The 14622-nt window shown below is 53.5% G+C and overlaps 1 protein-coding gene across 1 annotated transcript in view; it reads right to left on the bottom strand.

Annotated features, from left to right (window-relative positions):
- sned1 (sushi, nidogen and EGF-like domains 1) overlaps nucleotides 1-9740 on the bottom strand; it is a gene marked incomplete at its 5' end in the record, with an annotated part of 31264 nt that extends 21524 nt beyond the window's left edge. Inside the window, 5 exon segments of the mRNA XM_079739289.1 lie at nucleotides 169-331; nucleotides 1289-1429; nucleotides 1867-2154; nucleotides 9521-9526; nucleotides 9528-9740. Coding sequence (XP_079595415.1) covers nucleotides 169-331; nucleotides 1289-1429; nucleotides 1867-2154; nucleotides 9521-9526; nucleotides 9528-9740 — 811 coding nt within the window.
- Between the last annotated feature and the right edge of the window lie 4882 nt (nucleotides 9741-14622).

Raw genomic sequence — 14622 nt, 5'->3', positions numbered from 1 at the left:
TCCAACAGTTTTTTACAAAAAAATGTATCATCAAGTCTACAGCTTAAAAGTCAGCAATCAACCGAATGTTCATCAGGCCACCCCAATGTCGGTCAACTCTGGCAAACGGACCACACAGTACAGGTAGATCTTCACATGGATTTATTGTTATTGATTTATCTTTATAACCAGAGTCGTTGCAGCCGCCCACTTCCACCTCGGCGTCGTCGATCCGGAACACCCATCTCCCGGGGTGCCCCACGTTGGTGGTCCCCTCCACACCCGCCACGTCTGGGGTCCGCGAGCCCGGGATGTTGAAGTACCGCTTCCCGTCGCCGGCGTTGAAACCTGCCTGGGGACACAGACAGCATCAGCCAGCACGAAACACCACAAAACATCACTAAACATCTCTAAACACCAGCAAACTTTACAGAACATCACCAGACTTTACAGAACAACACCAAACTTTACAGAGCATCAACAAACTTTACAGAACTTCACCAAACTTAACAGAACAACACCAAACTTTACAGAGCATCAACAAACTTTACAGAACTTCACCAAACTTAACAGAACAACACCAAACTTTACAGAGCATCAACAAACTTTACAGAACAACATCAAACTTTACAGAACAACACCAACATTTACAGAGCATCAACAAACTTTACAGAACAACACCAAACTTTACAGAACATCACCATTTTCAATTTACTCAGCATAGTGTAAGAGCTTAAAGGTTGAAGGATCAAACCGTTCATACATAACCGTCTCTCCTTACTCCACTAAAACATCTGTTACCAATATCATTATCTAAGACTCTTTGATGTGCCGATTCTGCCTACGGGTATTTTCCTAAATGCGCCTGCTAGGTATGTAAACAACAGCAATACATCACTTTGGTCTTTATGAAGACATTTTCTAAAGTAAGCGCCATACTGGTCGACCTACATTGAAGATGGGGGCCATATTGCCGTTGTTTACATTTGACGAGGGAGCCCTCACGCTAAATACCCTCTGGAAGAATCAAGCCAATAATTCTAGTTAGTAGCCATATGTGACCTAGGATTGATATTAGCCGCATCAGGTTACTTGTGATTGGCTAGTAGCCAGGTGATGTTACCTGTGATAGGTTAGTAGCCAGGTGAGGCTGTCTGTGATTGGTTAGCAGCCAGGTGATGTTACCTGTGATAGGTTAGTAGCCAGGTGAGGCTGTCTGTGATTGGTTAGCAGCCAAGTGATGTTACCTGTGATAGGTTAGTAGCCAGGTGAGGCGGTCTGTGATTGGTTAGCAGCCAGGTGATGTTACCTGTGCGGCGATGCCCCCCAGGCCGGCGGCGTCCCCCCCGCTGCTGGCGTGCATGCCGGTGGTCCAGGTGATGTTGTTGTACTGGAAGATGGTGAAGGACAGATCTCCGTCTGTGATCAGGACCACCTGGAAGGTGTTTACCTGGAGAAGAACATCCACAAGGACAACCTGGACTTAACATCATCCATGGTCTCAGAGAGCCTGGAGGAGAGGCTTTGTGATCCAATCGTGTGATCTGACTGTGGACCAGGGTTTGGACAAGATCTCTGTGAGCTAACAGCTGAAGGAGGTGGTGAGAGAGGACCTGAAGTGTTGAGTTGGTCTGTGTTTATTTGTAAATAAGTCATATCACCATAAGTACTGTAGACATCTTATCCTAGCTGTCTTTGTTGTGTACGGGGAACGGATTCACCTAGTGATTGTTAGTGCTTGGCACGTGGTTCTATAAACATACTTACTGTACCGACAGAGATATATTGTGTCGTTTTCATCTGACAAATGTACTTGTTGTACGTGAGTGAGTGAGTGTGCGTGCGTGCGTGTGTGTGTACGTGTGTGCATGCATGCGTGTGACCTACCGGAGTGACAGCGCTCCCTCCGAAGAAGGTGACACGGTGCCAGGTGGACACCAGCACCCAGGTGGCGCTGAAGTTGGGGAACTCGGAGTAGTAGGTCCTGACGTCGGCGGTGGCCCGCTGCAGGGTGCCCTGGTCCAGGCTCTCGCGGTAGAACACCTCCCCCGCCCGCCGGTTGTCCACGTCGGCCCAGAAGGGCGCCACCACGCGGCGGTCCCCCGCGATGGGGAACGCCACCGGGGTGAACTGGGACACCTCCCGCAGGAAGGACACCAGTCCGTTGTTGTTAACCTGGAGACGCACGGGGCGGGGACACAGGGTTTACATTAGGTTTACACTGCGTGTACAGTAGGTTTACACCGGGTATACATTATGTTCACACTAGGTTTCCACTACGGGTACACCAGGTTTACATTATGTTTAAACCAGGTTGTCACTACGGGTACACCAGGTTTACATTATGTTTAGACCAGTTTTACACTACAGGTACACCAGGTTTACATTCTGCTAACATTACGTTTGAACTATGTTTACACCAGGTTTAAATTCTGTTTACATTCTTTTCACATTCTGTTAAGACTGCATTTACACTAGTTTACGTGACGATGACGTTGTTTACTCAACTTAAACGTCAACTTTGTTGACGTTTAAGTTATTTTTACATTACGTTTACATTATCTTTACATTGCTTTTACATCACATTGACATTGTGTTTACATTAAAAGGGGTTTACATTTAGTTCTTGAATTGGTCTTGTCTGGTTATGCGGCCATTGCAACCAGTTATAACCGAGAGGGCTCTCAAAAGGGAGGCTATCTATGACCCCTGACCCCCGGACCGCCTTCCCAGAACCAGAGCAACCACCTGAGGAACGTCGGCTCTTTAAAAACACACCATGGGAAAACACATTCCACGTTCACACATTCCCCAACAAGATCATGTGTTTGAAGTACCAGCAGGTACAGTCACACGCTGCGTTGGTGCTCCCTGTGTCCAACAAGGTATCAGAGTGTTTAATGCCTGCATCAAGGCCTCTAGGGCGGGGGGGTTTCCTGCCAGTATTTCCAGGCCTTCAACCCGGGCGGGGAGAAACAGGACGAGTGGGTGAACACGGGTCAGGGTGTTCCCGCTCCGAGCACCAGCAAACAGGAGCCGGCCCCAACATGGCCGCTGCTGCCACAACGGATGTTTGAACTTCCCATGTAGCGAACAAACGCTACCTTCATGCGGTCTCACAGCTGCAGCTGTGAAAACCTACCCACTCACACTGAGAGAGAGAGAGAGAGAGAGAGAGAGAGAGAGAGAGAGCGAGAGAGAGACACCCCCCTCTGAGACCTGCTGGGGGTCCTGTCGCCTGTCTCTTCTAGACAGGCGACAGGACAGTCCTTGGTGGAGCTTCTTACTAATGCTTTGATGGCACTCGTTCACCTTGGATTAAACAAACCAAACAAACAGACTTCTATCCTGTGGTGATCGAGCCTCTTCACTTTATGGAGACAGCTGGGCAGAGTCCAGAGGAACAGAGTTTTAAAGAGCTCAGCAACAGAAGGTCTAGTCAACACCTGGAGCCAACCGGGTGAGAGTTGAGGAGCAGGGTGAGGGAGAGGAGGGGAAGGGAGAGGAGGAGGAGGAGGAAGAGGGAGAGGAGGGGGAGGGAGAGGAGGGGAGGAAGAGGGAGAGGAGGGAGAGGAGGAGGAGGGAGAGGAGGGGGAGGGAGAGAGAGAGGGAGGGAGAGGAGGGGGAGGGAGAGGAGGAGGAGGAAGAGGGGGAGGGAGAGGAGGGGGAGGGAGAGGAGGGGAGGAAGAGGGAGAGGAGGGGGAGGGAGAGGAGGAGGAGGGAGAGGAGGGGAGGAAGAGGGGGAGGGAGAGGAGGAGGAGGAAGAGGGGGAGGGAGAGGAGGATGGGGCGAGGTCGTACACATGTGAGATGTTTTAGAAACAGATGAGCGTTCTGTTCAGACACACATACCAAGGTGCATGCACTCGCATGCAGGCATGCGCGCACACACACACACTAACACACACACACACACACACTCACACATACAGATACACACACACACACACACACACACACACACACACACACACACACACACGCACACACTCACCGATGGTTCAGATCCTAATGACTGCTGAGATATGGTGATGTGAAGTGAGGGTGTCTGAAGGCTATCTCTCAGAGAGCCCTGATCCGATCAGAGGAGAACACAGAGGAGCTACACCTCCCTGGGGCATCACCAGGAGGAAGACCACGGCTCCAACACAGCAGAACGACAACAGGATAAGCTGCACTTCATTACCTTTGGTTTTAATAATAAATTAGAAAGTCTTATCTCCTATCTAATTCTAAGTATAGTGGTAGTGTCGTAGTAGAGTATACCCTAGTCAAAGGTGGAGGAGAATTCACGTGAACAGTCTTTTCTTGATGAGGTTGAGATCTATTACCCATAATGCCATCTGGTTCCCCGCTGTGACCCTGACCATGAACTAAGCTCCTCCTCCTCTCAGCGCCCTGGACCATGTGACCGGCGGTGACACGGCCGTGTCGCCACGGCACCGGGGTTATGGGCTGTCAAACGGGAACCATGGCAACCAGCACTTCCAAGGTCTCCAGAGCAGAGGAAGTTTTCTTTGGCCTGGCGGTTAATTGGCCGACCGCAGCTGCCCTGACCGGGAGCGGCGGCGGGGGGAGAGTGGTGCTGACAGTACCCCATCCAGGGGTGGATTGCTGCGGGGAGGCGGTGGAGGTGGAGATGGAGGTCAAGCAGAGAAGCATGGTACACCACAGGAGGGGAGGGAGAGAGGGGTGGGAGAGAGAGGGAGAGTTGATTGATACGGTGAGGGGAGGAGGGATGAGATAGAGGAGAGACAAACGGAGGAAAGAGGGGAGAGGAGAGAGAGGGTGAGAGGAGTTGGGAGGCGAGGATGAGAGCAGAGAGCGAGTGTATGTCCATGAAGAGCCCGGGCTGTACGGACAGACTCCGGGTGCCAGTGGTTGTGGACCTGGAGCGTCGTACAGAGAGGGGAGTGTTAGAGGCCAGGGTCACCTGGGAGCGCTCCACGCTCTAGTCCCATAATCCAATCTGCTGAGCATCTGGAAGAGTTTAGAGGAACGCGCTCTCCTTCCTGTTTGACAGTCCTATTAAATACGGACTCTGGCACAGAGCTGACCTCACAAGGAACTGGCACACCTACTGTCGGACTGGGCTGAACACTGCAGGGATGCACTGGTTATACTGGGAACAATGCTGGGTTATACTGGGAACCATGCCTGGTTATACTGGGAACTATGCCTGGTTACACTGGGAACCATACCTGGTTATACTGGGAACCAGACATCTGAACTGTCATGCAAACCAGTTATGTTTTGTCTGCTGTATTTCATGACGTGAGTGACAGATGTCAGTCTGACAATCAATATCTCTCTCTCTTCCTTCTCCCCTACCTTCTCGCTCTCTTGGAAGATGGGTGATTGTTATGCAATAATTGTAAAGTGTTTTCAGTGGCCACTGGTAGGAAAAGTGCCTTATGAAGTGCTGTCCAAATGCAGACCATTACTCTTCCTTTCCTTTCCTCTCTCTCTCTCTCTCTCTCTCTCTCTCTCTCTCTCTCGCCGTTAACTGTTGCTCTTGGTTCGAGGTTCTTTCCGATGCGTTCGCTCGTTTGGACTGCGGCCGTTTGCTTAGTAGTCGAGTATTTAGGAGCAAAACAAACTTTAATCTGGAAATGGAGAGCCAAAATAAACCGCCAAGATGTCGAAGGATCCCGCAGACTGACCCCGGACAACATGGCCGCCTTCTCCTCTCCCGACACCCTGACCTCAACAATATGGCCGCCTTCTCCTCTCCCAACACCCTGACCTCAACAATATGGCCGCCTCCTCCTCTCCCAACACCCTGACCTCAAAAATATGGCCGCCTCCTCCTCTACCAACACCCTGACCTCAACAATATGGCCGCCTTCTCCTTTCCCAACATCTTGACATCAACAATATGGCCGCCTCCTCCTGACACTCACCAACACCCTGACCTCACCAAGGTGGGTGCTTCCTCCACTTCACTCTAGTCTCACAAATTAGACTTCCGGTTACTGATGTAAAGTCTGGTGGCTGACGAGCTCAAGAAAAGAGGTTTTTCTTTGTTTTGCTTCAGAAATGTTTTCTTTTGCCACCAATCTCGCTGGAAGAAAAATAATGACTCTGTAGAAACAAAATTGGCCCTTAACAGTGAACCTAAAGCCGGCCAGCAGCAGTAAACAATAGTCACAATTCTGTACAGGGTTTCAAATACACAACGTGTCGACCGGCCACTTCTCTTCGTAGATACGTAACGAAACAGGGAAAAAGGCGTGACTCCGTCGTTGTAACAATCAGAAGCTATTCTAGTCGGCGCACACACTTACACACACACTTTAAAAAACACATATTGATGTACAACGCTACATACACTGACCACACAACCCACACACTCACACTAACACCCCCCCCCCCCCCCCGCGAGAGCCAGGGCACTCGGCTAGCGGTGGCTCAGATGAGCGCTAGCAGATGTTAGCGCGAGGAGCTACGTGTTCCCAATACGTTCAGGCTCCACTCGGCCGTGAGCTCACATGACGCGCCAGCGCTAATCCGTCAGATTCCCCCACAAACCACAATCTGTACAGTGTGTGTGAGGGTACGTGTGGTTTTTGAACATTATGCTACATAAATATGTATTCACAGTGTGTGTGTGTGTGTGCATCCATCCAATCGGCATGCGATCAGTCACAGCCTTTGATCATAAGCTCCTTGTCAACCTCCTCAAAGATCTGCCCTCCAGCCTCCTGCCTCTCCTCTGCCCTCTCCTCTCCTCCCCTTTCCTCTTGCCTCCATCCCTCCGTCCTCCTTTCTTCTCCTTTCCTCCTCTCCTCTCCCCTTCTCTCCTCTCCTCTCCCCTCCCCCTCCTCCTCCTCTCCTCTCTCCTCTCCTCCCTCTCAATTCTCTCCTCTCCCCTCTCCTCTCTCCTCTCCCCTCCCCCTCCTCTCCTCCTCCCCTCTCCCCTTCTCTCCTCTCCACTCTCTCCTCCGCTTAGCCGCGATGGGACCGGTACCCTCCCAGTTGACCCAGCTAGACAGGGCGGGTCCAGATGGGAGGGGTGGGGAGGGAGGGGGACCCCTGCCGTGTGGCCTCCAGACCGCTTTAAAGACGGGGGTGACGGGGAGGAGGTGGAGGAGGTGGAGGAGGGAGTGGTGGTGGTGAAGGGGAGGGGGAGGAGGTGGTGGAGGGGGTGGAAGAACATGGGGACTCCCAGTGATGTGTGGGAACCCCCACAGGGGGGCTGGGGGCTGGGAGGGAACCTTGAATGGAACGCTGATGATATCCAGGATCTCAGGAGGCCCTGGTGAGGAGGCTGAGGAAGAGGTGTCTCAGGAGGCCGTGGTGAGGAGGCTGAGGAAGAGGTGTCTCAGGAGGCCCTGGTGAGGAGGCTGAGGAAGAGGTGTCTCAGGAGGCCGTGGTGTGGAGGCTGAGGAAGAGGTGTCTCAGGAGGCCCTGGTGAGGAGGCTGAGGAAGAGGTGTCTCAGGAGGCCGTGGTGAGGAGGCTGAGGAAGAGGTGTCTCAGGAGGCCCTGGTGAGGAGGCTGAGGAAGAGGTGTCTCAGGAGGCAGCCGCGAGGACGCAGGAGGCTGGTGAGAGAGACGCCCAATCGCTCCCAGCTCGCCCCCGGGGAGGCCGAGAGGATCCGCGCTGGGCGGCGGCTGAAATATCCCCTGCTTGCAGAAGCCGTAGGGCTGCTCGCCTCAGTCATGTGGCCCGGCAGATGTTGGGTGGATCCAGCGGAGCCGCTCAGCCAGATCAGGGCTTCATAGAATCACTTCAACAGCCCGCCTCGCCTTTGATTCTCTCAGATGAGAAGGGAGGTCTGACCGCGATTCAACTCCTGCTGTAGCTAGTGTTTACGGGACTTGAACCGAGATCTGAGGGACTGAAACCCACTGTAGCTCTCTGTCCTCTTCTTATCAGGTCTTGATTCACCGCTGGCTCGCAACATGCTGTATTGGATTTCGACAAATGTGCTATTTTTATCCCATTCTTTCTCCCTCTGTTTCTTCTCTCCCTGCCCCTTTTTTTCTCCCTCCACATTTCGTACCTCCCTCCCTCTCCCCCCCTCCCCTCCCCTCCCCCTCTCTCCCCCCAACCCCTCCCTCTCTCCCCCCCTCCCCTCCCTCTCTCTCCCCCTCCCTCCCTCTCTCCCCCCTCCCCTCCCTCTCTCCCCCCTCCCCTCCCTCTCTCCCCCTCCTCCTCTCCCTCTGAGGGTCAGTAGCGTGTTGTGATCGTGAGCCAGTGCACGCCTCTTTGGTCTTCCCCGCCGAGCGGCCGCAGCAGAACCAAGGCAATCTGGGCTGCAGGTGTCCAGGGCTAGCCCTGCAGGCCAACCCTGGACACACATGCACGCCGCGAGCAGGCTAACCCTGGACACGCATGCACGCCGCGAGCAGGCTAACCCTGGACACGCATGCACGCCGCGAGCAGGCTAACCCTGGACAGGCATGCACGCCGCGAGCAGGCTAACCCCTGGACACGCATGCACGCCGCGAGCAGGCTAACCCTGGAGGTTCCATGCGTGTCCATGCGTGGGCCACAACGGGGCCTTGTCGGGACATGACCTCACTGGGTCTCGTCGCGTGTGTTTGCGTGTGCGTGTGTGTGTGTGTGTGTGTGTGCCAGTGAGAGGACTTGTACACGTGTGTGTGTGTATGTGTGTGTGTGTGTGTGTGCCAGTGAGAGGACTTGTACACATGTGTGTGTGTGTGTGTGTGTGTGTGTGTGTGTGTGTGTGTGTGTGTGTGTGTGTGTGTGTGTGTGTGTGTGTGTGTGTGTGTGTGTGTGTGTGTGTGTGAGCGAGCATCAGGTACGGGGCGGTGAGTGAGGCGGGCTGCGGTGCATTGCGAGCCCAGCAGGTGGGGTTGATTTGTGGGTCGGGCGGCTGCAGGCTGCAGCCTCTGATCAAAGCTCCGAGAGCCTCAGCTCCGCCCGCCGCACCGCATATTTGAGCTGCGACCTGCGAGGGAATGGCTCACAGATGCTGCAGCCACGCAGCCATCCACACACACACCCTGCTCCCGCTAGGTGTGTGTGTCTGTGTGTGTGTGTGTGTGAGGGTGTGTGTGTGGCAGTATGTACCTTGCTTGTGTGTGTTTGTTGGGTTTATGTATGTTTGCATGTTATTTGTGTGTTTGTGTAGATGTGTGTGTTGAAATTGCTCTGTGTCCTCTATGTGTGTGTTTGTATGCAAACACACACACACACACACGCACACACAAATGTATGTACACATGTTTAAACACACATATACACAAACACACACATCAAATACAAACATGCATACACCCCATAAACACACACACACGCAAGGAACATATTGCCATGTACATACAAACACACACACTAAATAAACACACACACACCACACGCAAAGTATGCAGAGCTATGCACAAACACACACATACAAAGTGCATGTGCTAACAAAAACACACACACACACACACACACACACACACACACACAGGCTCCAAACCCATTCACCTCAGGATGCTCTTTCTGAGTGAGTGTGTGCTTGAGTGTGTGTGTGTTTGTGTGAGCTCTGTGTGTGTGTGTGTGTGTGTGGGGGGGGGGGGTACTCACATAGAGGGCCGTTGTGCTTGTCCCCGAAGAAGGGGAACCCCAGGGAGATCTCCACCAGGCCGGACCCCCCGTCGTCCTGGGCGCTGGTCCTCGTGTCGCCCTGCTCGGGGCCGAAGGGGTACATGTCCTCCAGGGCCACCACCCCCTCCGCCCCGGGGAGCAGGGCCCCCACGACCAACAGCACCACCGCCAGGTCCCCCAGACACCCCCTCGCCCACATCGCCTCTCTGGGCCACGACACACACGGCCCCCCCCAGGCCCCCCGGAGCGAGAGAGGAGAGGAGGAGAGGAGGAGAGGAGAGGAGAGGAGAGGAGGAGAGGGAGGAGAGGAGGAGAGGAGAGGAGAGGAGAGGGGAGGAGGAGAGGAGAGGAGAGGGAGGAGAGGAGAGGAAAGGGAGGAGAGGGTGGAGAGGAGGAGAGGAGAGGAGAGGAGGAGAAGAGAGGAAAGGGAGGAGAGGAGGAGAGGGTGGAGAGGAGGAGAGGGTGGAGAGGAGGAGAGGAGAGGAGGAGAAGAGAGGAAAGGGAGGAGAGGAGGAGAGGGTGGAGAGGAGAGGAGAGGAGGAGAGGGAGGAGAGGAGGAGAGGAGAGGAGAGGGAGGAGAGGAAGGAGAGGGGAGGAGAGGAGAGGGAGGAGAGGAGGAGAGGAGGAGAGGAGAAGAGGAGAGGAAAGGGAGGAGAGGAGGAGAGGAGAGGGAGGAGAGGAGAGGAGAAGAGGAGAGGAAAGGGAGGAGAGGGAGGAGAGGAGGAGAAGAGAGGAGAGGAGGAGAGGAGGAGATAGGGAGGGAGGAGGGACACCTGTGGCTGTGTCGACCCGGGCAGGGGGGGACAGGAGAGAGGTCAGTGGCAGCTCCTCTCACGTGTTTTCTGGTGCCGGCTCTGGTCCTCTGGTCTTTAACTCCCAGGTTCTAGTCTCTCTCCCTGGTTCTTCTCTCTCCCAGGTGCTGGTCTCTCTGGTTCTTCTGTCTCTTGTTCTAGACCCTCTCAAATTGTAGTCTTTCTCTGGTTCTGGTCTCTCCGGCCTCTCTCTCCAAAGTCCCGGTCAGTATCTCTCAGGTGGCGGACACCTGGTCTGTCTCTCCAGTTCCGGTCTCTCTAGTCTCGGTCTGATCCTGGAGCGGTGTCTCTGTGGTCCTGTCTCAGGGCTCTCTCTCTGGACTCCTGTCTCACTCAGGTCTCTCTGGTTCCAGGGTTAATCTGATCCTGGTCTCTCCCTCAGGCTCTGGTCTTCCTCTGGTAGTGGACTGTCAAGTCCTGGTGTCTCTCGGGTCCTGGTGTCTCTCTGATCCTGGTGTCTCTCCGGTCCTGGTGTCTCTCTGATCCTGGTGTCTCTCTGATCCTGGTGTCTCTCCGGTCCTGGTGTCTCTCCGGTCCTGGTGTCTCTCTGTTCCCGGTGTCTCTCTGTTCCCGGTCTGCCAGGTGGTGGTCTTGGCGCTGGAGGAGTCAGGGGGTCCGGGTGTAAGGTGGGACTAGGCTGCGTTGGATTCCTGGCATTCTGCTGCAGAGTGGCTGGGCTCTCTGTGTGTGCTGCTCCTCTCTCTGCTGCTGCTCCACCAGTGAGAGCAGAAGTGGGAGAAGCCTTCTCCAGCGGAGGAGTTCAGCTTTTTTTTTCTTCCCTTTCCCTTTTTTTTTTTCTCTCTAAACAAGCGATTTGGTCCCTAATGGTTCTTCAATAAAAGCCCTATTCTGCCTGCCAAAGGACTTCTTTCAGCACAGGCCCCGCCCCCCCCCCCCCACAGGGACCAGCTACCTTGCATAATTAAAGCCCTCCCACCAATAGAGGGAGAGGGGCCGGTAACTGGATAAGCAGTGGGCGGAGCTATGATAATGAAAGGGCAGCATTTAAAAGGGGCTCAGGGCTTTGGCTCCGCCTCCTCTCTCTCTCTCTCCCTCTCTCTCTCCCTCTCTCCCTCCCTCTCTCTCTCCCTCTCCCTCCCCCTCTCTCTCCCTCCCTCTCCCTCCCTCTCTCTCTCCCTCTCTCTCTCCCTCCCCCTCTCCCTCTCTCTCCCTCCCTCCCTCTCTCCCTCCCTCTCTCTCTCTCCCTCCCCCTCTCCCTCTCTCTCCCTCCCTCCCTCTCTCTCTCCCTCTCTCTCTCTCCCTCCCTCCCTCTCTCTCGGTGGAGGAGCGTGCAGCTTCCCAGCATACCAGCACACGCTACAGTGCTCTCAGGAACACACGGAACAGTTCTAACAGGAGCAGAACTGTTCTAACAGGAGGAGGAGGACAGTTTGAACAGGATGAGAACTGTTATACCATGAGAACAGTTCTATCAGGAGAACAGTTCTAAAAGGAGGAGAACAGTTCTAGGTTGCGTTGGTCCTAATGGAACATTGAATGAGGAATCAGGGACGGACAAATCAAAATACACGCACAGACACACACACATGTATACACACACACACACAAACACACACCAATACACATACACACACATATGCACAGAGACAGGATCATACAGACCAGAGAGGGCAAAGGTCATGCTGTTGCCCACGGACTCTACATAAACACCACACAGCCGCTCAACGTCTCTCGCCCCCTCTTAGCCCCACACTCACACACAGACAAACACACACACACACTCACAACCCCCCCCCCCCCACACACACACACGTACAAAGACATGAGACCCCTTCAGTACACACTTGATTTAATGTTGCTCATTTGATAACCATTAGTCTCAGCTATACTAAGTCGCCAAGAAACACAAATACTTAAGAGGATTTAGTACACAAACATCCTTGGCATTCGTGATCCATAATCACACTAAACATTTCACAATAATCAAGTATGGGAATCATGGCACATAACTACGACCCTTTTAAACAATCAGGAATCAAAGAGCGGAACAACGTTAAACTTCTCACAGCATCAGTCACCCCAAGCACCAGGAAGTGTAAACATCGGATTATTAAGTTCTCTTCCCGTCTCATCGAGCGGCACCAAAACTCATTGTGACAAAGGGCTTCGACCTCCTTAGGACAATGAGTGTCTCGTGGTCTGGTGGGGGGGGTGGCTGTCTGAGCGGAGGCCGTTTCATAACCCAGCTCCCCGGATCGGACCGGACCAGAGGTGGTCTGCCAGCTCAGGGAAAATCCTCCAAACATTTTTTGGCGGCGGTGAACGCGGATAAACAGAACCACCATTGTTTGTTGTTGTTCTGCTTTCCTGCATTCATGAACCCCAGCGCAGTGCGCGCGCTGAATCGACGGTGTGTGTGGCCGTGTGTGTCTGTGTGTGTGTGTGTGTGTGTGTGTGTGTGCGCTTGCTTAAAACAAGGGGAAATCACCAAAATGCAGTGTTTCTATTTCTATTTATTATCTGAAACCGTTTTAGAGGCTGTGAGAACAGTATGGACCCTGGTCAAGTGTATAGGGATATGTGAGGGAACCAAGTGGGTTCAACGAGTTGAGAGCTGGGTTCCTTTGGGAACGAGCACCTTGTAGGAACAACGTCAGGTTCGGACCCAAGAAATGTGTGGGCTTGAACTTCAGCACCTTATTTGAGAACATATCAGTTTGGTTCAGAGCCCAGCAGCCTGTAAGATGACTTATGGAACCATAGATATATTTAGGACACTAGATGTCGTACGGCGGCGTCTAGAACGTCATCACAGACGGCAATCTTCTTCTTCTTGGTTATAATCTTGTACCTATTTTAGAACATTATTCAATTTCTTTAGAACCTAACATAATTATTCATAAGTATGCAGTGTCACAACTAAATCTCTGACGTTTATAACAAACCAAACCGTTTGAAAATCGGTTGGAAATTGAGCAAGTTATGGTTATTTAAAAAGTACATGTACCACTACCAACACAATGTTATGGATGAGCAGCTCACTGTGGCAAGATGGCCGCCAGTGCGGATGTTCGACTCCATTGGCCAGCAGTGCGGACGAGCCACCTAGCGTTCCATACATATCTATGATCGGAACCCATGGCACATTCTGGGATCACAGTGAGGAGTTGGGTTTGAATCAGCATCTTTTGTATTGACTGAGAAAGAGCTGGGGTCGAATCCCACCACCGTATGGGATTCGACCCCAGCTCTGATTAGAGTTGAGTTAGAGAGCTAGAACCTTGCAGGATTGAGCTAAGAGCTGGATTTGAACTCTGGCACCTTGGGGTTGTGGACCCCAGCATAGTGCTGGATAAGTGTTAAGAGCTGGGTTTGAACCCTAGCACCTTGTGGGATAAATGATGAGTGTCCGGTTCGGACCCTAGGACCTGCTGCAGGGTCAGTGTTTGGACCCCAGCACCTTGTGGCTCCGGGCCTGGCGCCGCCTCAGGTCCTCATCTAGCTGCTCCTTCAGCGTCAGAACCTGGAGACGCAGGGACGCAGTGTCAACCCAACACTCACCGGTCAACAACCAGTCACCCAACCAGTCAACCAACCAGTCAACTACCAACACACCAACCAACCAGTCAACCAACCAGTCAACCAACCAGTCAACTACCAACACACCAACCAACCAGTCAACCAACCAGTCAACCAGTCAACCAACCAGTCAACCAACCAGTCAACTACAGACACACAAACCAACCAGTCAACCATCCAGTCAACTACAAACCAGTCACCCAACCAGTAACCCACCAACCAGTCACCCAACCAGTAACCCACCAACCAGTCAACCACCAACCAACCAACCAGTAATCCAGTCAACCAACCAGTAATCCAGTCAACCAACCAGCCAACAACAACACACCAACCAACCAGTCAACCAACCAGTCAACCAGTTAACACATGTCAAAGACTATCCATAAACAGCCTCTATCAACGACGGCCTCCGAGACATCAGGCTACTCCACCCTCTTTGCTCAGTGGCCCTTGGGCAGTGGTATGCACAGGGTGGGGGTGTCGGACTACCGACCTGGCCCTCCAGGCCCTTGACCCGCTGGCGGTGGGCCTTCTCCCGGCTCTCCAGGGCCCGCTCCGCCTGCAGCCCGGCGGCCCGCAGCCGGCCCGTCTCCGCCTCCATCTCCTGGACGTGGCGCGCCGTCTCCTCCAGGAGGCGCTGGGACTGGGTGTGGCCCAGCTCCGAGTACCGCGCCTGGGGGGGGAGGAGCAGCCACCACTCCTGGTTACTCCTCAGGGCGGAAGGGGTGA

Source organism: Pollachius pollachius (assembly GCF_949987615.1).
Source record: "Pollachius pollachius genome assembly, chromosome: 7".
Taxonomy (NCBI): domain Eukaryota; kingdom Metazoa; phylum Chordata; class Actinopteri; order Gadiformes; family Gadidae; genus Pollachius; species Pollachius pollachius.
The sequence above is the reverse complement of the archived record's forward strand: the minus strand, read 5'-3'. Positions and strand labels throughout refer to the sequence as shown.